Raw genomic sequence first — 23,790 nt, 5'->3', positions numbered from 1 at the left:
AATGAGGGGCCTTATATGCTGATTTAATGCAAATATGTTCTTGCCCCTATGCCAGATGGTGATCACAGCAGCATGGGCAGCATGGAAAGCACCACCGTGCTGGAATATGCATGCATGCACTGAGGGGTGCTGGGATGTACAGTGCTGCGATAGCACACATTTAGGGAACGATGCCCATCCCCCAAACCCTGGAACATGGCACAACAAAAAATGAGGGGCTTTATACGTTGATTTAATGCAAATATGTTCTTGCCCCCATGCCAGGTGGTGATCGCAGCAGCATGGGCAGCACAGGAAGCGCCACCAGCGGTCGGAGTTCTGGGAGCGGCCAGAGTGCTGGCAGCCCCCATGCTATACCTGCTTCCGCAGAGGGGGTCAAGGTATAAAGAATGGGCCTGTGGGTGGCATTAGAGTGGGTGGCATCAAAACTGGGGTGGAGCTAGGCTTTTGGTGAATATATGTGATGCAAAGGTCCTAGCACCCCCTCCCTATACATGGGTGCTGAAACGTCTGCATCGCTTTTGACAAAAGCAAAAGCCTAACTCCCCTCTAAACGGGAGATTAAAGTGAAGCTCTTCTGCCAATCATATCGACAGGTGTCAAGGAAGCTGAGATCTGGGCTGCTGTTTGCAGGGTGTTCACACTGGTGGATATAATGCTCCAACCTGAAGCCCTGGAATCTGCTCCTCAGTGTCAGGCAGTGGCAAACAGCATCTCAGATCTCAGTTTCCCAAGGATAAACCTAGTATGGATGGGGATTTGGGTGGGTCTTGGGTGGAGGTTGGCAGTGCTGTGTAGACGGGGCTGGTGGGGGGTGCCCTAGTTTACAGAAGTTTTTAATGTTAAATTTGATGCCCAGAGGAGCGGCGTGAATAGTGGGTGTTAGGACATCACATATTTCTCCATCTCACTTTTTTCCCTCTTTACATCCTTTTCTTTCGGTTCTGTCCTCACGTCCGTTCCATTTCAGCTGCTCGCCACTGTTCTTTCCCAGAAGGCATTGGGGCAGGAGCCCGGAGACGCCTGTGAGGGCCACAAAGGTGCGTGGAGAAAGAAATCCAGTCCAAGAAGCCGGATCTTCTAGAAAATAAACCTGATACACAATACAGCAATACTGAGGAGGCCTGCGCGGTTCTGGTAGGGGATGGGTGGGCCGGACCTGAAGGGCAGAGGGAGATGTTACACCCGGGGGCTTGAGGGGCCTTTCTGCCACATAAGAAGGCACCAGGGGCTTCAAGTTACACCTGAAAGTTTATGGGCTCCCACCACTCAGACATGCCGGTGGTCTAAAACCAGGGCCAGGTTATAGGGAGGGCACAAGGGGCGCTTACCCAGGGTCTCCTTGTTCTCCCCAGGTCTCCGCAGCAGAACTCTACCCAGTATTTCTCTATAGGTGAATCAGTTCATTTTCCGCTGAGGTCTAAACTCAAACTAAACATTGGCTCCAAAAATAACAAAATAACCACTAAATATAAGACTTCAAGCTTGGTGATAGTTGTATCAGTGCCTGGGAATGCTGGGTGGCAACTAATATGGCTGCCTTTACGGCTTCCACCGAGCTTTCCCATACTCTGTCTCTTAATCTATGAATCTGCCAATTTGTGCAAACAGACTCTCTAGTCAGTGAGGACCCTAGGAAAGCTGTTCTAGGAGCAGCATCGTTTGTCACTCAGCTTTCTGCGAAACAGATAGAACTAAAAGTGGCTGAATAGGTCTTATATTTACTGAGGATAATTTTAGACTAAAAGTGATCTTCCATTCTTTCAATCTACATAGATCCTAAATAATTTCCTATTAGATCTTTATAGCGGTTGGAGCTGTGTTTTTCTGATACAGAGCTCCAACTATGCTGCATAGATAAAGAATGAGAACATTCTGTCTGCCTGCAGCCACCACTAGGGGGAGCTTGGGTGCTTACTGCATACTGTGTCATTATTAAGTTCAATGTACTAACAGTATACAGTAAGATCCACCTAGTGGTGGCAGTATATGTCTATGCAGTAAACTCTCTATACCTGGTGGTTGTATATATCTGTATGCAGTAACCTCCCCCTAGTAGTGGCTGTATATATCTGTATGCAGTAAGCTCCCCTATTGGTGGCTGTATATATCTGTATTCAGTAAGCTCCTGAGCTCCCCCTAGTGGCGTCTCTATATATCTGTATGCAGAAAACTCCTTAGATCCCCCTAATAGTGACTGTATCTATCAGTATGCAGTAAGCTCCCCCTAGTGGTGACTGTATATATCTATATGCAGTTGGCTCCGCCTAGTGGTGACTGTATATATCTATATCCAGTAAGCTTCTCCTAGTGATGGCTGTATATATATATAATCAAGTTCCTCCAGTGGTGACTGTATATATCTGTATGCAGTAAGCTTCTCCCTAGTGGTGACTGTGTATATCTGTATCCAGTAAGCTGCCTAGCTTCCCATCATGGTGGCTGTATATATCTGTATGCAGTAAGCTCCTTCTAGTGTTGACTGTATATATCTGTATGCAGTAAGCTCCCCCTAGTGGTGACTGTATATATCTGTATGCAGTAAGCTCCCCCTAGTGGTGACTGTATATATCTGTATGCCATAAGCTCCCCCTAGTGGTGGCTGTATATTTCTGCAGGCAGTAAGGACCCCTCATGATAGCTGTATATATCTGCATGCAGTAAGCTGCCCCTAGTGGTGACTGCAGGCAGACAGAAGTTTTCAAAGGATTTGCTTCTCCGACTGCTATAAAGATATATAATAAAGTTAATCAGCTCCAAATGTTGGACCTAAAAATGACATGATGACAAAAGGTGGAGATTCACTTTATTCTGCATTTATACAACTAATATTGCATTAGAATAATTGATTGTATTGCCTTAACCCTTTATTCCCTCTGCTTTGGGACTAATCTGACGGATTACTGTATAATCCTAATTTCGTACTAACACAATCTCGGTTTATTATTGTATCCTGATAGCTCTTATTTTGCCTTGTCCTGTACTCCCATGTGACCTGTACCCAGTTACTCCTCCTGTCAATGCATGTCTCTGCTCTGATCTATGACCCCGCATTGCTTTGTACTATTGGTCACCATAGCGTATAGTATTCTGCTCCTACCTTGTGACCTGTGAATGGCGGCTCCTTGGTGCTGAGTGTACTGTGTACCCCTGTCCCCCTTAATTTTGATTTCTCTTTAGATAATTTTTTATTTTTATTATTAACAATCTGCTAATTCTTCGCTGTCCTCAACTGGGATTAGAGGCTGCGGGTGTCACAATCATATTCTCAAAAAATTCTCATTTATTTGAAGGATCTGCACGACCCCAGAGCGTTACAAGCTGTCCCTACAATGAGCAATTGCATGGAGACCACTCAAAGAAGATGGAAGCCATGACAGAAGGGAAGGTAAGTGACAGGGTAATGTGATTATAGGGGTCTTTCAGCAGGATTCCATTTTTTTACTGTATATGGGCAAGAAAAGGTTAAACAAGAAAAAAGAAGCATTACTCACCTCACTGATCTCTGTCATTGCCGGGCACCACTGGTCCCGATACAAAGAAAATAACTGAGATGCCTGCTCAGCCAATCACTGGCCATAAAGGTGACCTGCAGTAATTGGCTGAGTAGGCATCTCTAGGCACTTCCTGTTTGTAGCATCAGGACCAGTGTGGAAGTTGTAGGCCTGAGAACAGCAGCAGCAGGACATCAGCGAGGTGAGTAATGCTGCTTCTTTTCAACCCATTTTACCCCATATATAAAGAAATTATTCAAACCGGACAATCCTTCAATTTACCATCGAGCAGAGTGCATGAACAGCATGCGTCCTACGGCAGGAGTGGTAGTCACTTTCTATAATGTGTCAGCCCCCCTTTATTTTTTTTAAAGGGACAAACCCCACTCCTAATGTATTTCCTCTAGGAGTGAGAATATGCGTACCTACTAACATTTCTGTTGGTGAATTTAGGTCATTTTACGCTCCAACCCCGGACACGCCACAAACCCGCCCAGCACCATCGACTTCTGGGTGGGGCTTACATAAGCCCTGCCCATTTCCAGTCCAGGACAAGCCTCATTTGTTTGGATTGTTTCTGAAAATTCAGTACAATCCTGGCAGCTATGGTTTATGAATCCCCGTCATTGTTGGGGAAAGGAGGATTTTCAATCTTTATAACCATGTCACTATTTAAAGCGATTGTATAAGATTTAAAAAAAACATGGCCGCCTTCATGGACCAGAAGCTCAAATACCAGAAACAAACCATGGATGAGGGATACATGGTTTCATGTTTTTATAATCTGATAGCACCCCTTTAAGTAATCAGCTTAACCCTTTAAGTAAACCTTTTAACTATTTAACCTTTTAAGTAATCAGCTTCTCTTTCAAGTAACCATTGTAATGCACCTGATAACAATAGACGGCCTGCATCATCATACCCTGGGTGTCCCGCACTCGCGCGCCCCCTATCTGTTGTCCTGCAGGCAGATCTCCGTCATGGGGGAGTTTTGCTGTTAGAGGGTTCACCTTGAGCGAGTTTATTCTTATCCTCAATCAATATGTCCATTGATCTCCCAGCCCTGACTAATGGCCATATGTAAGAGAAGCCGTCTGCCTCTCCTTCTCCCCAGACATGGCTGTACTTAGTCTTACATTATGGCAGGTGCAGATCCTGACTCCACATACTTATTTTCATGTAGCTACAAGAAAGCTGAAGGTCTATACCTACACCACCATTGTCTATGGAGTGTATACTCTAGATCATTTCTATATACACAGAGACACCCGCCACCACTGCATGAATGGTCATTAGTATTAATAATGGTTTATAGACTTTTCAATGGTGTCCTCACATGGACAGGTCAACACTAAGTACAGGTTTGTGTTAGGGTATATTCACACACAGCAGCTGCACTCACTATTCTGCTGGTGGAGTCACTATGTACATACATTACTAATCCTGTACTGATCCTGAGTTACATCCTGTATTATACTCCAGAGCTGCACTCACTATTCTGCTGGTGCAGTCACTATGTACATACATTACATTACTTACCCTGTACTGATCCTGAGTTACATCCTGTATTATACTCCAGAGCTGCTCTCACTATTCTGCTGGTGCAGTCACTGTGTACATACATTACTTATCCTGTACTGATCCTGAGTTACATCCTGTATTATACTCCAGAGCTGCACTCACTATTCTGCTGGTGCAGTCACTATGTACATACATTACTTATCCTGTACTGATCCTGAGTTATTTCCTGTATTATACTCCAGAGCTGCACTCACTGTTCTACTGGTGGAGACACTGTGTACATACATTACATTACTTTTTATATTCTGATCCTGAGTTACAGCCTGTATTATACTCCAGAGCTGCACTCACTATTCTGCTGGTGCAGTCACTGTGTACATACATAACTCAGGATCAGTACAGGATAAGTAATGTATGTTCACAGTGACTGCACCAGCAGAATATTGAGTGCAGCTCTGGAGTATAATACAGGATGTAACTCAGGATCAGTATATAATAAGTAATGTATGTACACAGTGTCTCCACCAGCAGAATAGTGAGTGCAGCTCTGGAGTATAATACAGGAAATAACTCAGGATCAGTACAGGATAAGTAATTTATGTACACAGTGATTGCACCAACAGAATAGTGAGTGAAGCTCTGGGGTATAATACAGGATGTAACTCAGGATCAGTACAGGATAAGTAATGTAATGTATGTACACAGTTTCTCCACCAGCAGAATAGTGACTGCAGCTCTGGAGTATAATACAGGAAATAACTCAGGATCAGTACAGGATAAGTAATTTCCTGTATTATACTCCAGAGCTGCCATCACCATTCTGCTGGTGGAGTCACTGTGTACATACATGACATTACTTATCCTGTACTGATCCTGAGATACATCCTGTATTATACTCCAGAGCTGCACTCACTATTCTGCTGGTGAAGTCACTGTGTGCATACATTACATTACTTATCCTGTACTGATCCTGAGTTACATCCTGTATTATACTCCAGAGCTGCACTCACTATTCTGCTGGTGCAGTCACTGTGTACATACATTACATTACTTATCCTGTACTGATCCTGAGTTACATCCTGTATTATACTCCAGAGCTGCACTCACTATTCTACTAGTGCAGTCACTTTGTACCTTGTCTAAGGAGTACATCTTCAAGACACTGAACTAGCAGGGGGTGCTGGGAGATTTCTACATAAGCTGCAGCATTAATAAATAATAATAATAATAATAATAATAATAATAATAATAATAATCTTTATTTATATAGCAGCAACATACTCTGCAGGGCTTTACAATCAGGGGGTTCATATACAATCAGAGTCATAAATAACATAGCAACAAACAAGTCAACAATTAAAATAAGAGGAACGAGGGCCCTGCTCGCAAGAGCTTGCAATCTATGAGGAGGTAGGGGGGACACAGAAGGTAACAAGTGCATGTTTTGTACATTGGTCCGGCCATCTTAAAATATGGGAGTAGATAAAAGGCTGCAAGAGCCGCCACCAGCTGATATCTGTAGTGCTTCATGGGGTGTGGTGGTTATCTGCCGATCGATCAAGTTCAGAAGTATGATGCTGTAAGGATGACATAGGGGACCAGAGAATGGAGGAGAGTTAGATCAGGGGATGCAATAGGCTAACCTAAAAAGATATGCTTTTAGGGAGCACCTAAAACTGTGGATGTTGGAAATTAACCTGATTGCTTGGGGGAGGGCGTTCCAGAGAATTGGTGCAGCTCAGGAGAAGTCTTGGAGACGAGAGTGAGAGGTTCGGATTATGGTGGATGTTAGTGGCAAATCATTGGAGAGCAGGGGTAGGATAGTAGACAGGGATGAGGGAGGAGAAGTAGGGGGTGGAGCACTGTGGAGAGCTGTGTGGGTGAGAATGAGGACTTTAAATTAAATCCTGTACTGTATGGGCAACCAGTGCAATGACTGGCACAGGGTGGAGGCATCAGAGTAGTGGTTAGACAGATAGAAGAGCCTGGCTGCTGCGAGGGGAAGGTCTGGTGAGGGGAAGACCAGTTAGTAATGAGTTACAGTAATCCAGACGGGAATGGATCAGGGTCACGATGAGAGTTTTTTTCGGTGTTTTTTTCACAGTAAGAGAGGGGCAGATTCTATTTTTGAGGTGCAGGAGGCATGAGCGGGCAAGAGATTGAATATAGGGGGTGAAGGAAAGATCGGTGTCAAACCTAGCTGTGATGGTAGTGACACACACTGAGAGGGAGATATCAGGTTAAGGCCTAGTTCACACGAACGTGTGTGATCCGTGGCCATATTGCGGCCCGTAAATTGCGTGCCGCAATACACGGCCACAGTTCCGTGTGCATTCCGCATCACGGATGCGGACCCATTCACTTCAATAGGTCCGCAAATCCGGAATTGCGGAACGGCCGCACGGAACGGGACCCCTCGGAAGCACTATGGAGTGCTTCCGTGGGGTTGCGACCCGTACTTCCGTTCCGCAAAAAGATATGTCCTATCTTTTTGCGGAACGGGCGGATTGCGGACCCATTAAAGTGAATGGGTCCGCGATCTGATGCGGCTGACCTACGGCCGGCGATCAGGCATTGCGGCCCGCAGCACGGGCACGGGTCACACACGTTCGTGTGAACTCGGCCTTAGATAGGTTAGTAGATGAAGTTCCGTTTTTTAAAGATTGAATTTCGGATAGAGAGAGGACATGATGTTAGAGACAGCGGACAATCACTGGAGGACATGATGTTAGAGACAGAGGACAGACAGTCAATGGTGTTCTGTAGTACAGCAGGGGTAATATCACGGAAAGAAGTATTTAGTTGGGTGATATCAGCATAAAGATGGTACTGGAAACCAAATCTGCTGTTATCCTTTCCAATTGGGGCTGTGAAGAGAGGACCAAGGACTGAACCCTGAGGAACCCCAACATCAAGAGGGAGAGGAGGGGAGGCAGAGCCAGCAAATGACACACTGAAAGAGCGGCCAGAGAGATAGGAAGAAAACCAAGAGAGAACATTGTCCTTTAGGAGCATGGTGAGGAGGAGACGGTGGTCTACAGTGTCAAATGCTGCAGAGAGACCAGGTCAAGTGCGTTACTGTCTTTATGCGTCTGAGAGTTTGAAAGTTGTGAAAGTCCAAGAGAGGAGGATGGCATAGTCTGAGATTGTGGACCTCAAAAGATTGAAATAAGAGTGATGGAACCGGGGTATTAACCTACTCCACCACCTTGTCTGTTGTCAGGTCTGGGGGTATGTGAAACATGTAGGCCACAGTAAGATAGAACAGCAGGAGAAGCAGTATCAGATTGCTGAATCCAAGCTTCAGTGAATGCCAGCAGGTTAAGAGAATTAGTATGAAAGAAGTTGTGAATGTATGGGAGCTTGTTACACACTGACTGTGGATTCCAGAGTGCACAGTTAAAAGAAGGAAGAGAGGACACACAACAAATGTTTATGAGATTTCCAGGGTTACTATGGGGAGGGGTTGAAATTAGAAAAGGGTGTGCCAGGGTTAGGAGAGATATCCCCTGAAGTTAGAAGCAAAAGTATGAAGAGAAAGAGCAGATGGTTTGTAAGACTGCATTCAGCTGTGGACTGTGATGGAGGCAGTAAATTAAACTTTTACCCTTTTCCACATAATTTTTAAAATTTGTCATACATATAAAAAAAAAAAAAAAAAGCCCAACTCTTCATACGGGACGTCACTTGTGCCATTATTCTAGCACTTTTCACTTAGTAATGGCCACCCATCGTCTCAGCCCCTGCCGTCCATTTCCGTCCTTCATCTCCCTGTTTGTATATACTGTACACATAGGCCACAGCAGACGGCCTGTGCCATGCCGACACACCCCATGGTATATTGCTCCTAAATAAGTATTTCTCTTTCGCGGTCCGTTTCATTTCTCGCTACGTTACCATCCCCATCAGCCCGACCGGAGCCGGAATAATAGTGAGACAACAAACAATGCTATACGCCAGAAATTTTAATGAATCTAATAACTAGCACCAGCAAACAGCACCGCAGGAAATCGCCCAATTCCACTCTGCTAAGCGGTTCACGAGTCAGACCCAACACCGCGCCACACTTCACTGATCAAGATAAATGTGCTAAATCTGCTGTAGCGGGCATCTTGACAACAGATTGATCTATGAAGCCGGATTCCTCCTAATCCCACAGCCTTCATAGACTGGAGCTGAATGTCACACATTGCAGCATGTAATATATTATCCTGCAGACATCTAGAGCGATACACCGACCGCCACTAACCAACCATTACAGCCTGACCGTCGCCGAATGGGTTCTGCAAGTGTATTCCCGGTACACAGAAATGTCTTAGTATTATCTGAGGAGGATGCACCTTATTAAAATATATGCATAGCAGAGCAAGGGGCGTACACAGAAATCATACCTCCTTACAGCTCTACTGTAAATAAGCCCCACGCCGAAAAATGCTCTATGTCTTTATTAAAGTTAATTCTGCTTATTCTATTTTAATTGCAAACTATATCTGTACGGAGAAGCTCTGATTCTTGAGTTGATGGTATAATTCTTGCTACCACCACCACTAGGGGGAGCTCCTGTATATGAAGTTATAAAGTTAGCATAGAACTCAATGGGATCTGTATACATATGGTTAGCTCCCTCAAGTGGTGGTTACAGGTAGCGATTATGATAGCAAGAAGCAGTTCAATGGCAGGCCCTCTCTCACCACAGGCCCCCAAAAAAGACATATACCTTGCCCCTGTGGTACATACACCACCATGTAGGATATCATCACACTAACTGGGTAACATGGGCGCTCCGAGATAAGAGACCACCTAGAAGATGTAATGGGAAATTGGGGGGAGGTGACCGAAATATACAAGAGATATTCTTCTCGTAATATAATCCTTGTCACGTTCACAGAGCGCAGAAGCCGTCTTCCAGTGGTTGTGCAAGTTTCAGCTCCAATTGTATGCTCCCAACTTTATTAATTCTGGATATGACATCCCGACCATCAGCCGGATGACGCCCGAGGTGAGAACACGATAACTTATTGTGGCTGGGACTTTCTAAGTATAGATCAAATGGTCCACTAGGACCTACCATTGGTTCATTGATCGCAGACCACTAATCACATTCACATCACCCATAGTAACCATCAAATGCCCAAAAAGCTTAGGACTTTAGGACACCATCATCTCCATTAACTATTTGAGGCATACAGTATATATGCTCCAGGCACATTTATCAAGTTCTGCTTTCTTCACAGGATCTCACAGCCATTGGAGTGACTAAACCCGGGCACAGGAAAAAGATCTTCTCCGAAATCAATAGCCTCAATATCGGAGAATGGCTTCCTGATTACAAACCAGTGAGTGTACGAACTAGAAGACCATGTTGGCCATGAAAGGCTGAGATAGGAATAACGCTTTAAGAGAAGATGTGCCCTCCTCTTTACGACCATGTCGTCTCCATTGAAAATTGTCAGTTGTGTTTGTAAACCTAGGTTGTGATGGCTGAACTTGCGTCTCACCATAGATAACCCCTTTCATATGGGAATCGGCATGGAAGATTGCCAGGGGTTTGGCTCCAGACACTCCCAGAAAACAGCTGATTTTGCAGCCACCTTGTATAAATGGCATCAAGTCCACCAGAATGGAAGCTTTTCCTACAGACCAGCTCTCCATTGTGGCTAGGGATGAGCGAATCGACTTCGGATGAAACATCCAAAGTCGATTCGCTCATCCCTCATTGTGGCTGTTAGATGGAGGACCTCCTTCCATGATGGGCATATAGGCAGGAGTTGTCTTCATGCAACAACCCCTTTAATTCTTCCTTGATTATGATGACCTTGGTGTTTTCTATAAAAAAAATGGTGCACAGTAGTTTTCATGCTCAAATTTTCTCTTCTCTTCAGGCAAACCTGTCCCTTTGGCTATCAATGATTGGGCTTGGTCAGTATTACAAGATCCTGGTGGAAAATGGTTATGAGAACATTGATTTCATTACCGATATAACTTGGGAAGATTTGCAAGAAATTGGAATCATCAAGCTGGGTAAGGTCATGAAAATTTACAATTATATTCTAGAGGTAAAGAGTTTTATAATGTTTAGTGGCTGCAATCCTTCCTTATACCCATGACAATATACTAAGATCATTGCTGTTTGGGTTGGGTGGTCCTGTGCCTTCCATGTACATTTTTTAGCCCGTGGCCTCCAATGGCCTTACTCTAAAGACAGCTTCAGCCATACGCTCATTTGGCTGATAGCTGTGGCCAACTTTACTTCCCTTATTACTCCAAACTTGTGCTAATACAGTTTTTCCAACATCGACCCATCTCCTACTCAATGACCTTTTTTTGTTTTCTTAATTTAAGGTCACCAGAAAAAGTTGATGTTGGCCGTAAAGAAACTGTCTGAGATCCAGAGGTCTGAGTATGGTAAGTTCGATTCAGGCAGCATGAGAAGAAGACCACCGCAGAAGAACCTGGAGTCAATGTCGATCGAGTCTCCTCCACCGGACAGTGCAGAGTGTCAGTCCCCAAAAATGAAGACCTTCCAGGACAGTGATCTGAGTGATGAGTTGCAAGCAGCCATGACTAGTGACACTCCAGATGGCTCTGAAAATCAAATAAATCATGCACCGCACCACAGAGAAGGTTCTTACAGAGGACCCTCTGGAGCAAGGCTTCATCATGAAGGGAGTCTGAGTGGTCGAGCTAGGCACATCAGCAGTTCCCAGGAACTCTTGGGGGATGGAAGCAAAGGGCCTAGTGCTGTTATGTCGAAGAGCCAGGAATACTTGACAGAAGAAGTGAAGAGAGAAGATGTAACCCGAGAATCCAGGCCCCTCAAGCATGGACATTCAGTAAAAAGGGCCAGCGTCCCACCAGTTCCAGGGAAGCCTCGGCAGTCGTTCCCTCCTTCAAGAGGACAGACCTATACCCCACCACAAACCCCAACTAAGGGAACCCCTTCATCACCACAAGCAGTTAATACCCCACAAGCTACTGCCAAAGTGAAGCCAACACCTCAGCTTCTTCCACCTTCTGACAGACCCATGTCTCCTCGCTCCTTGCCTCAGTCTCCCACCCATAGAGGTTTTGCTTATGTTCTTCCGCAGCCTATTGAGGGTGAAGGAGTCCCTTCCCACTTGGCACAGGCAGTGCCTGTGTTGCCAGTGTCAGTTCCAGTCTTATGCCTTCCACCGGCAGGCGAGGGAGAAGATGATGATGAAGATGCTCAGGAAGGAGGAAAAGGAGAGCATGGACGTCCTAAGAAGCGGGCACATAGTTTGAATCGATATGATGGTTCTGATGGAGATAAAGAAGAGCTGTTGGTTATTGATGGTGGTCCATACGGTACAGGACAGAGAAGAGTGGGTAGGAGCCACTCTGTAAGATCACAATCTGGGGTTGATAAGAACGTTAATCGTAGTCAGTCCTTTGCAGTGCGTCCCAGGAAAAAAGGACCCCCACCACCACCACCCAAGCGTTCTAGTTCTGCCATCTCTGGGACTAACCTCGGTGATGGTTTATCTGCTGAGGATGCATGCGGCGAGGGCTATAGGGAACACAGGAGAGCTAGTGACTTTGGTGGCATAGTGGACACTGGAAGTGCTGGCAGTGTAAAGAGCATTACTGCCATGCTAGAACTATCATCCATTGGTGGGGGACCAAGGGCTCTATCTGGACAGAGACCAAGGGGGTCTGATGGGTACTGCTTTCACCTCATGCCACATCCAGGCAGCCCTGAACTTCACCGACTTCCAGGGATTGTGGCTGGTGTCAAGCACCGTGAAGCCATTGGACTGGATGGAGAGGTAGTTAATCGTCGGAGGACCATAAGTGGACCAGTAACCGGACTAGTGGCTGCAGCACGGAGAGAACGCCAAGAGGCCTCGAAGCCCCCTGACTCGCCGTGCAGTCCTTCTGAAGTAATCCCTTTTGCAGAAGAGCGCAAGCTGACTGTTAAACACCGTCCACGGCCATCAACAAAGGAGCAGGCAGGCTCTCTAACAGCAGAACAAGCCAAACACGCGGACTTGACCTCTGTTGAGTCCAGTGTGACACTTAAGCGCAGGGTGAAGGCCAGACAGGGCCAGCATCCTGGAGATATGAAATTCTTACTGACAGAATCAGACACAGTGAAGCGCAGGCCAAAGCCCCGAGACAAGGACGGTGGAGGGGCAGAGCCACTGGTAGTCTATCAAAATGGAATGGGCACAGTAAAACGCCGCCCTGTTTCGGAGATGAGCTTGGGTCCAGTAGGACGACAGGACAGCTCAGAACATATACTGCAGACCCCAGAGCGCAGCATTAAACCACCTGTGTCACCAAAGCCCACCATTATTCACCCTCCTGGAAAGACCCCTTCCACTCCCACAAAGAGGACTCAAGTCACAGGTCCCGGAGGAGGTAAAGACACCTGTGATCCAAATGTTTTTCTTTTTAGCTTAGTGCAGATTTGGGGACTTTGAGTGCAGAGGTAACAGGGTAATGAGTGGTAGGATCTTCATAAGGGGAGTTTCGCGCAACACAATGTTGAGATTCCAGTCACTGTGAAGTTAATAGCCCTTTGCTCATGGAACTGGTGGAAGTCATAGCTAATAGACTTAGTAATTGTCCACCCTTGAACACCATATTGTCTTCCCTTATCTCTTATCTACATAGGTTCCCAAATCCCTGCTGACTGATTTCTTAATATATTTGTATGAAGGTCGGAGATCCTTGTATCTGATACAGAGTTCCAAAGTGATAAAATTCTGTTTGCTTGAAGCCACCACTAGAGGGAACTCAGGAGCTAACTGCATACTACTTATACACTGAACTCCTCAATAATATAGTATGCATTGAGCTCCCTCTAGTGATGACTGCAGGAAGTCAAATATTCTATTCAGGGGATTTGGAGCTCGGTATAAGACAAATGAACTGAACGCTGTAAAGATATATTAAGAAACGAATCTGCACAGAATTTTGGACCTATGGCAAACGGTGGAGATTTATTTTACGTGTTAAGGACTGTGAAACATGGTGGCTCCATTTAGAATTATTACTAGTCAGTCTCCAGTCGGATTCCCAACCATGAAAATATTCTCTTTCTGTCGCACTGGCTTTTCTATGACTCTGATTCAGCGAGAGAAGAATATTAGAATTACTAACTTTTTTTTCTGCATTTCAGAAGTAAAGAAGGTAATGGGAATTCCTCCACCCGTCTCTCCCAAACCTACTCCTCCCCCAACAGCTCCTAAGCCCACCAAACCCCATGCGATCATACAATCCTCTAGCGCAAGCTCAACTCCGGCCCCGTCTCCCGTCAAGCAACCTAACAACATCAAACCTTCCAGCACGCCCCCGTCTCTGTGTTCCAGCCCTGCTAAGCCTCTGACTCCGGGTCACCCCCTACAGGTCCCCATCAAACCCCCTAGGTTGTCGATCACAAGCTCTTCCCTAGAAGGAGGGGGCAGTGAAGCCGCACAACAGAAGTTGGAGGAGACCAGTGCTTCGCTGGCTGCGGCCCTGCAAGCTGTGGAGGAGAAGATCAAGCAGGAGGACGCACAGAAAGAGTAAGTGGGGTCTACAGGCATAGGGTGGGGCGTGAAAACAGTAGGGTTGCTTCTTTCCATAAACAGCACCGCCACTGCCCACAGTTTGTGTGTGGTATTGCAGCTCAGTCTCAATCGCTTCAGTGGAGCTAAGCTGCAATACCACACATGCCCCATGGATAGGAGAGGCGCTGTATTTCTTCTCCTGGAAAACCCATTTAATATAGGCATGAGTTGGCCATACCAAGTCAGCATTTGGGGGGGGGGAACGTCCTGTCTAAGCTCACACAAATTGGCGCCATAGTTGTTTTGACCAATCGGTGAGAGATCACAGGTCCACCCCGTTTTGTTGAGTATCTGATGTTCTGCTTTGTTCTTCTCGCCTTCTCCCGTAGCTCATCCCTGGAGGAGAAGAGTACAGTCAGTATCCTGGATGACATAGGCAGCATGTTCGACGACCTCGCAGACCAGCTGGACGCCATGTTGGAATGAAGCTACAGTGCTCTCTCCTCAAAGGCAAGGTCATACTGACTGCCTCCGCTTCCCTTGCTGGGTCCTGTACAGACCACCCGCCTCCTCCTAGGGCCCTTCCGATTTCTGCCACCTGGTCTCAGAACACGTCTAAACCTTAGCACAAGCAAGTAAAGCCGAATACCTCAGGATTGTGCTCAGTCAGTTCGGGGAGGGGGAGGCCGAGGTCAACCGGGAGGCGGCAACGGCTATGGCTTTGGCGGTCCAAAAACGCGAAGAAAAGTTCCAGAATGCATTGCAGCACAGAGTTCAGTCATAACCTGGACCGAGAGGACTACGCTGTGTTGTTAGCACTAAGGGTTCACATTGAGCAGCGGAGCAGCACGCCTCCTATTGGACGTCAGACCCATAACTTACGCGGAAAGCTTCCCGTTTTTGTATTTCTTGTTTTCGTCTTGTTAAGATTGCGGTTACCATTCAGTGTGAGAAATGGATATAGACGTTTTCCCCCCATCGTTATCGGCTGTCTGAAGGCGATTATAGCACCCCCTGCTGGTGAGAATTTAGAAGCCCCCCCTGAATGAATATGGTGATGACTAGACTCAACAAGGCAAACACCAGGTCATTACCTGAACTCTCATCATCCAATCGGTATCCCAATAGCCATTTGTAGTCAGCGACCAGCGCCCCCATATGACTATATCAAGTCCGTAACGCAAATCTACCCCCTCCATCCATGTAAATCACCCACTGAGCATGCAAATCACAGAGCAAAAGTAGAGAGCCCTGCCTAGAACATTCCTCGGTTGTCTTCTGCCACCTGGCGGCCAGCAGATGTATAGCATCCACAGTGTTTTAGCCCTATTAGTTATATTGAGAAATTTTAACAATGATATCTCAGATAGGGGAATAAGGTATATTTTTGCACCCATATTTATCTATATCCTATTTTACCAAATATAGATTTTAACCCCCCGATGATAAAATAAAAAATAAAAAATTATCTTCCGTTACATAGAAAATATTTTACAAAATCAGAAATAATAAGTATTTTGGGGATTCAAGGGGGACCAGGAATAGGAATATCGACGGATCCCGTGACCACAGAACAACCACCACCACCACCACCGCCACCATGGCGCCTCCACTTTCCGCTGACTCATTCCCATTCCTGGAGCGCAAGGATGGGAGAGCCCGAATCCCAAGGTCCAATCCCTGAACCCGCCAGCAACTAATAAGAAAGCACAGAATTTATATTTCAGGATAGGAGGGTCATGGAGGAGGAGTCAAAACTGGGGCGTTTATATTTTTGAAAGATAAAAAAATTCCATAACTGGTGCGTGGAAATCAACAGAATCCACGGAATAGCCGCCAATCCCCTTCGCCCCATCCTAATTTCTGGATAATATGTACAGAAAATGAGAGAGCACAAACCCCCGACATCTGCTGATTTATGTGTTTTATATTTTTGCACATTTGGTTTTCATTATTTATGTGTATATAGAGAATTTTTTATTTGTTGGTTTGTGCCTTGCTTCCATATTATATTATGCTGAAGGGTGAGGGGGCCGGTGCTGGTAGACATTACACATTGGGTGCTGGATCGGGCAGAAATGCCCCTGCTTTCGGGAGTGTGGGGGCTCGGGACCAAAGAAATTTGCCTCAAAATTAGGCCTAAAAGTGATTATATAAGTGTTAATACTGAGGAAATGTGGTGTCGTTGAATTCAGCTTTCACTTTCTAAACTGGCACAATTTAAGGTGCCACAAGGGCATGTCTTTGTATATGCTGTCCTCTACATAAGTCTGGCACTGACAACGTGACTACTTGATGATGTCGGCCTATGCCAGTGTCAAGGGACCATTAGACCTAAGTTATGCCCAAAAGAAAATATCTCAACTAGAAGAGGCCAAAAAATTGTACACACAAAAGACATGAACGTAGTCGGGGGTAAATCCAACTGTCACAAAAGTGAACTCTGTGGCACAAAATGATAGCGGTCACAGAATAACAGTGACAAAATGGTATAAAATAGTCAAGTACTGTTATTTTGTGAAACAATACACAAAATGGGGTCACAGAATCACAGTTTGTGACCTATAAAACTGTTCATTTTGTGACACTGAATGTGTCACAAAATAATAGATGTCACAAAATAACGGTGACAAAATGGTGATGTAATGTTATTTCATGATGAGATACAACTTAGTATTACAGAATGACATTTTGTTACCTATAATACGGTTTTGTTATACTTGAGTACCATTTTGTGAGACAAAATAACGGTGACAAAATGGTACAAAATAGTGGTCGTCACAAAAATAGGATTCTTCAACAGATACTGTGTATACGCATAAGACGCGGCACCAATGTCATGTACTGTTATCTTGTGAGACGAGAAGCAACAGAATGTTACAGAATGACATTTTGTGACACCGAATGATAGATGTCACAAAACAACAAAATAAATTGTACAAAATAGTCATCGATCACAAGTATAGAATTTGTCACCGGATGTATAGGCATATGACGCGGCACCACTGTTTTACAGAATGACATTCTGTGACACCGAATGTGTCACAAAATGATAGATGTCACAAACTAACGGTGACAAAATCGTAATGTTATTTTGTGAAACGAGACACAACTTGGTGTTACAGAATGACATTTCGTGAACTATAATACCGTTGTGTTACACAGAATAGCATTGTGTGACACGAATATGTCACAAGATGATAGATGGTACAAAATAGCGATTGTCACAAAAATAGGATTTCTCGACAGATTTATAGGCATAAGATGCGGCATCATTGTCGTGTACTGTTGTACATGGTGCTACAGAATGACATTTTGTGACCTAAATGACCATTGTTTCACAGAATACCAATTTTGTGACACAGAATGCAATTTTGTAACATTTTTGTAAAACAAAATATTATTGGCTAGCACACAGTAATATTTGAGGTAATCAAAAAAATACTTTTGTGACAGATTTCAGGTTTCAATTCGATTCCGCTCATGTCTCATGCACACAAGATATACATTTCCATCGGCACGTAATAAAGCCTAGCCGGTAGCCTCCTGCCAGATGAGCAGTCATGGTGCCCAGCGCTGCACCTCTAGTCACCACTCCCTACCCCCACCCTATACCATTCATACTGTGCCATAAGTATATCCGTTGTATGTACTGAGGGGGGGGGGGGGGGGGGGGGGTGTATGTGTGAACTAAAAGACGTGATATGTGGCGGATATGGTGTATACGGTCGTCAGGGACCCCTCGTATCTTCACGGGGCCTGTTTTTTTTTTCTTTAGCCGCAGACGTAATAACCCCTTCACTGCTGGAAAACAAATGACAGAACGACTATAAAAAAAAAAAAAAAATGTACAATTATAAATGAAATATACGAATACATAGAGTGTTATTTATGAAGAAGGCAGCGAGAAAATCCTAAACTATTCACGAAAGGTCTACATGATGGATACATATATAACATATATATACATAGTATATATATATCTATTTTTTATGATTAAGTTATGGAAGAGATCTGTACTGTACACCCGTCCTGTGACAGCTATGCATCTTGGTGCTTTCCCTACAGTGCTGTGCTTTTACGGTTGATGACTATTGCATTTTCTTTGTGATCTGTGACGCCGTTATCGATACGTCTGAGAAAATAAAAATTGTTTTTGTTAATTCCTTTTTTTCATTTTGGCATGTGTGTGAATTCATATTGCGTTATAAGAAGTTTAGGATTCCTGATCTGTCTCCAATATAGGAGGGGTCTCTGGTGGTTGTGGGCAGCTCTGCGAGGGAGGGGTGACCCGTCTCATAGCCTTTGTGCCAGAATGGACACCCTCTTAATATTATTTTATGGGCACCATGATGAGATACTAAGGCCTCTTTCACACGGGCGTTGCGGGAAAAGGTGCGGGTGCGTTGCGGGAACATGCACAATTTTTCCGCGCGAGTGCAAAACATTGTAATGCGTTTTGCACTCGCGTGAGAAAAATCGTGCATGTTTGGTACCCAAACCCGAACTTCTTCACAAAAGTTCGGGCTTGAGATCTGTGTTCTGTAGATTGTATTATTTTCCCTTATAACATGGTTACAAGGGAAAATAATAGCATTCCAAATACAGAATGCATAGTACAATAGCGCTGGAGGGGTTAAAAAAATAAAATAAATTAAACTCACCTTAGTCCACTTGATCGCGCAGCCCGGCATCTCTTCTGTCTCCTTCTTTGCTGATTGCAGGAAAAGGACCTGTGGTGACGTCACTCCGGTCATCACATGGTCCATCACATGATCCATCACCATGGTAAAAGATCATGTGATGGACCATGTGATGACCAGAGTGACGTCACCACATGTCCTTTTCCTGCAATCAGCAAAGAAGGAGACAGAAGAGATGCCGGGCTGCGCGATCAAGTGGACTAAGGTGAGTTTAATTTTTTTTTATTTTTTTTAACCCCTTCAGCGCTATTTTACTATGCATTCTGTATTCAGAATGCTATTATTTTCCCTTATAACCATGTTATAAGGGAAAATAATAATGATCGGGTCTCCATCCCGATCGTCTCCTAGCAACCGTGCGTGAAAATCGCACCGCATCCGCACTTGCTTGCGGATGCTTGCGATTTTCACGCAACCCCATTCATTTCTATGGGGCCTGCGTTACGTGAAAAACGCACAAAGAGGAGCATGCTGCGATTTTCACGCAACACACAAGCGATGCGCGAAAATCACCGCTCGTGTGCACAGCCCCATAGAAATGAATGGGTCAGGATTCAGTGCGGGTGCAATGCGTTCAACTCACGCATCGCATCCGCGCGGAATACTCGCCCATGTGAAAGGGGCCTAAGGCTACCGATCTTGGCCATGACCAAAGATTGAATATTCACTATGCTACATTATTATTAAAGCTCCATTCATTCCATAGCGCTGTACATATGATGAGCGGTGCACATACATAATACAGACAATTGCACTAAGCATGAACAGGACGAGTTACAAACTGGTACAGGAGGAGAGAGGGCCCTGCCCGTGAGGGCTTACAATCTACATGGTGTGGGAGAAGGACACGGTAGGTGCGGGTGAAACTGGTCATGGCGGTATAGAGGCAGCAGGGTCACTGGTTGTAGACTTGTCTGAAGAGGTGGGTTTTCAGGTGCTTTTGAAGGATTCCACTCAGGGGCGGATTAAGTGCATGATGGGCCAGGGGCTGTCTACCCAACTCGGGCCCCTCCCTCAATTTCAAGTTTATTTTCTGTATGAAGAGGCTGCGGTGCTTCGTGAGCGCCAGTGTCTCTTCCTAGGCCATACGACATCACATTCATCGTTCACGTGGTCTAGATGCAGCTCAGTTCCATCTGAGTGATTGGGGCTGAGCTGCAATACCAAGCGCAGTGCTATCAAATGACGGCGCTGAGCAAAGAGGCTGCGGCGCTTACTGGAACATCGCGGTCTCCTCAAACAGCTTATTGGCTAGGGTGCCAGGAGTCGGACCCCCATCAATATATAAATCCTAGAGAACCCTTTTACCTTATGTTATGTGTAGTGTTACATAGGACTGCAAAAATACCCAGGAGCCACTGGCTCCTAAACTGAAAAATTTAGGAGCCAGATTACATTTTTAGTTGCCAAATTTAAAATACATACAGTATTTTTTGCTTTATAAGACGCACCTGAATGTAAGACGCACCCCAGGTTTAGAGGAGGAAAATAATAAAAAAATATTTTCAACCAAAAGGTGGGTTAAAACATGTGCAGTACATGGGTGCATACCTATGGATGAAGGGGTTATAGTCATATAATATAAACACTGTCCAGTGGACCGTAATTCACCTGTGTTATAACCCCCCTCATCCATGTACTGCAGTACATGGGTGTATTCCTATGAATGAGGGGGGTTATAGTCACATTTAATATACACAGGCCAATAATAGTACAGCTCCTGGACAGTGTTTATATTAAATGTGACTATAACCCCCCTCATCCTAAAGAGTGCACCATGTACTGCAGTACATGGGTGTATTCCTATAGATGAGGAGAGGTTATAGCCATATGTAATACGTATTTGTCCAGGTCGGCCCTTGAGCTCCCTTCTTTATATCCAGGCTGTCACTCACCAAGTCTCAGGTAGAAAAGCGGTGCTGACTCAGGGTGCCGGGGGTTCAGTAGTGGCGAGCAGTTGGCAGTGGCGAGCGGTCGGGCATCTGACTAAACTGATTGGTGGAGGCGGCAGAGCAGAAGTTCCCGCCGTGCTCACCACCAGCTGAACATACACGGCAGCAGTGCCGGAGCGCGTCACAGTAGCGGAGGGAGGTGTGGTTCGGAGGACAGCACAGCGTCAGTGCTGCTAAGCAACAGCAGACTGAGCGCTCACACGTCCTATTAAACATCCCTGCTGGCGGCATTTAGCTTCAATGACCGCCGCCTGCCCCACACGTCCTACTAGAGGGCGCCGCCTCACATTATTAACACTGGAGGTGCGTCTCTAGATAACAGCCTGCAATGTGACGGCCATATTTCTGGCCTCGTTCGCTTTATAAGACGCGTTGACTTCTTCCCTCCATTTTGGGGGGTAAAAGTGCGTCTTATAAAGCGAAAAATACGGTAAATTATCATTTAAAAAAGACTTGGAGAAGAAGAGGAGACGCAGGTCACAGTAGTGAGCCCGCTCTACATATAGGAGAATACAGCACCACATACCTCTTACTTCCAGTGACATCTCCTGTCATGTAGATCTTCTCTTTCCTCTTCTCCTCCGTTTGACCCAGCCCGCCATGACTAATTCTTTCAGCCACATCTCATCTCTGCAGAGTTTGTTACACAGACATGTTAGATTTCTCATAATTGGGGTCATTTATCAAACTGGTGTAAAGTTAATCTGGCTTAGTTGCCCATAGCAACCAATAAGATTCCACCTTTCATTTTCAAAATGAGCTGTCTAAAATTAAAAGTGAAATCTGATTAGTTGCTATGGGCAACTAAGCCAGTTCTACGTTATACCAGTTTGATAAATGACCCCCAAATGTACCTATAGTGTCTACAGAAATTATAATGTCCCCTAGAGTCCCCCCAGTAATAATAACACCCTATATTGTGCTCCAGGTAATAATGCCTGTATAGTATCCCTGAAAAATAATGTCCCCTAATATGTCCTTGTAATAGAAATGCCCCTATAGTTCCTACCCAATAGCAGCATCCCCCACACTACCCCCATATAGTAGTTTGCCCCACAGTATTAATTTCTCCACACTGCCCCCACAGTAGTAATTTCCCCCTCACAGCCCCCACAGTATTAATTGTCCCCCACACTAGTAATTTGCCCCCACGTAGTAGTTTGCCCCTTACTTACTTAAAAAATAAATAAAAGCCAATACCTGAGTCCCAGTCGGCGCTCACTCGTAGATGGTAGGCAGGCGCGCTGCGCACACACGTCAGTGTGCTGCATCCGGGCACAGGCGCGCAATGACGTCATCATGCCCGCCTGCGCCGGGATTTTACTACTGCATAGGCTTCGAAGCCTATAGCGGTGATCGGGGGGCAGGGAACTATGCGCTCCCGTGCCCCACCGTAGTTTATTGCCGTTTGGGTCGGCGTTGGGCCCCCAGGGATGCCGGGCCCGGGGCTACAGTCCCAAACGCCCCAATTATAATCCGCCACTGTAGGTGAGAGTCTGATATGTTGGGGTAGCGAGTTCCAGAGTGTGGGGGGTGCACGGGAGAAATCTTGGAGTCGATTGTGGGAAGAGGTGAGAAGAGGAGAGAAGGAGGTCTTGTGAGGATCGGAGAGTGCGTGTGGGGGTGTATCGGGAAAGTAGCTCAGAGATGTAGGAAGGCGACAGGTTGTGGACGGCCTTGTATGTATTTGTTAGTACTTTGAAGTGAATTTGCTGGGCAATGGGGAGCCAGTGAAGGGATTGGCAGAGGGGAGAGGCAGAGGAGTAATAGGGTGAGAGGTGGATCAGTCGGGCAGCAGAGTTGAGGATAGATTGGAGGGGTGCGAGAGTGCTAGATGGAAGGCCACAGAGGAGAGTGTTGCAGTAGTCTAGGCAGGAGATGATGAGGGCATGTACAGTTTCGCAGACTCAAAGTTGAGGAAAGCGCGGATGCGGGAGATGTTTTTGAGTTGGAGGCGGCAGGTGGTGGAAAGGGCTTGGATGTGCGGTCGGAAGGAGAGGGCAGAATCCAAGGTCACTCCAAGGCAGCGGACTTGGCTGATCGGGGAGAGTGTGCAGCCATTGATCATGATAGATAGGTCTGTTGGGGGGGGTTGAGCAAGATGGGGGAAAGAGGATGAATTCTGTTTTATCCATGTTAAGTTTTAGAAAGCGAGAGGAGAAGGAGGAGGATATGGAAAATAGGCATTGTGGGATTCTGGATAGTAGGGTGGTGATGTCTGGACCAGAGAGGTAGATTTGTGTGTCGTCAGCATAAGAGTGATACTGAAAGCCATGGGAGTCTATGAGCTGTCCCAGGCCGAGGGTGTAGATAGAGAAGAGCACGGGTCCTAGGACAGAGCCTTGCGGGACACCAACAGAGAGGGAATGAGACGAGGAGGTGGTGCGGGAGTGGGAGATGCTAAGGGCTCTTTCACACGAGTGGATGCAGGGCGGGTAATCCGCTGCGTAAAAGAGAGCCAAGCCCCGTTCCGGACAGCACAGACACGGAGCATTAACATGATTGATAATGCTCCGTGCCTCTCTGTGATCTTTTTACTACAAAATCACAGTGACAACTTTATCTCACTGTGATTTTGTAGTAAAAAGATCACAGAGAGGCACAG

General features: G+C 45.7%; 1 protein-coding gene across 3 annotated transcripts in view; it reads left to right on the top strand.

Annotated features, from left to right (window-relative positions):
- CASKIN1 (CASK interacting protein 1) overlaps positions 1-15,668 on the top strand; it is a 132,301-nt gene extending 116,633 nt beyond the window's left edge. For 2 of the 3 annotated variants that reach the window (XM_040440689.1, XM_040440691.1), the window contains 9 exons: positions 265-380; positions 971-1,040; positions 3,294-3,388; positions 9,904-10,014; positions 10,250-10,351; positions 10,898-11,036; positions 11,358-13,397; positions 14,161-14,545; positions 14,917-15,668. In XM_040440689.1, coding sequence (XP_040296623.1) covers positions 265-380; positions 971-1,040; positions 3,294-3,388; positions 9,904-10,014; positions 10,250-10,351; positions 10,898-11,036; positions 11,358-13,397; positions 14,161-14,545; positions 14,917-15,016 — 3,158 coding nt within the window. In that variant the 3' untranslated portion in view covers positions 15,017-15,668. The remainder of the gene's footprint in view (positions 1-264; positions 381-970; positions 1,041-3,293; positions 3,389-9,903; positions 10,015-10,249; positions 10,352-10,897; positions 11,037-11,357; positions 13,398-14,160; positions 14,546-14,916) is intronic. The other variant, XM_040440690.1, reaches the window with a different exon arrangement.
- Positions 15,669-23,790: the final 8,122 nt, after the last annotated feature.

This window comes from Bufo bufo, chromosome 7 (genome assembly GCF_905171765.1).
Source record: "Bufo bufo chromosome 7, aBufBuf1.1, whole genome shotgun sequence".
Classification (NCBI taxonomy): domain Eukaryota; kingdom Metazoa; phylum Chordata; class Amphibia; order Anura; family Bufonidae; genus Bufo; species Bufo bufo.
This window is presented reverse-complemented; position numbering and strand designations above follow the sequence as displayed.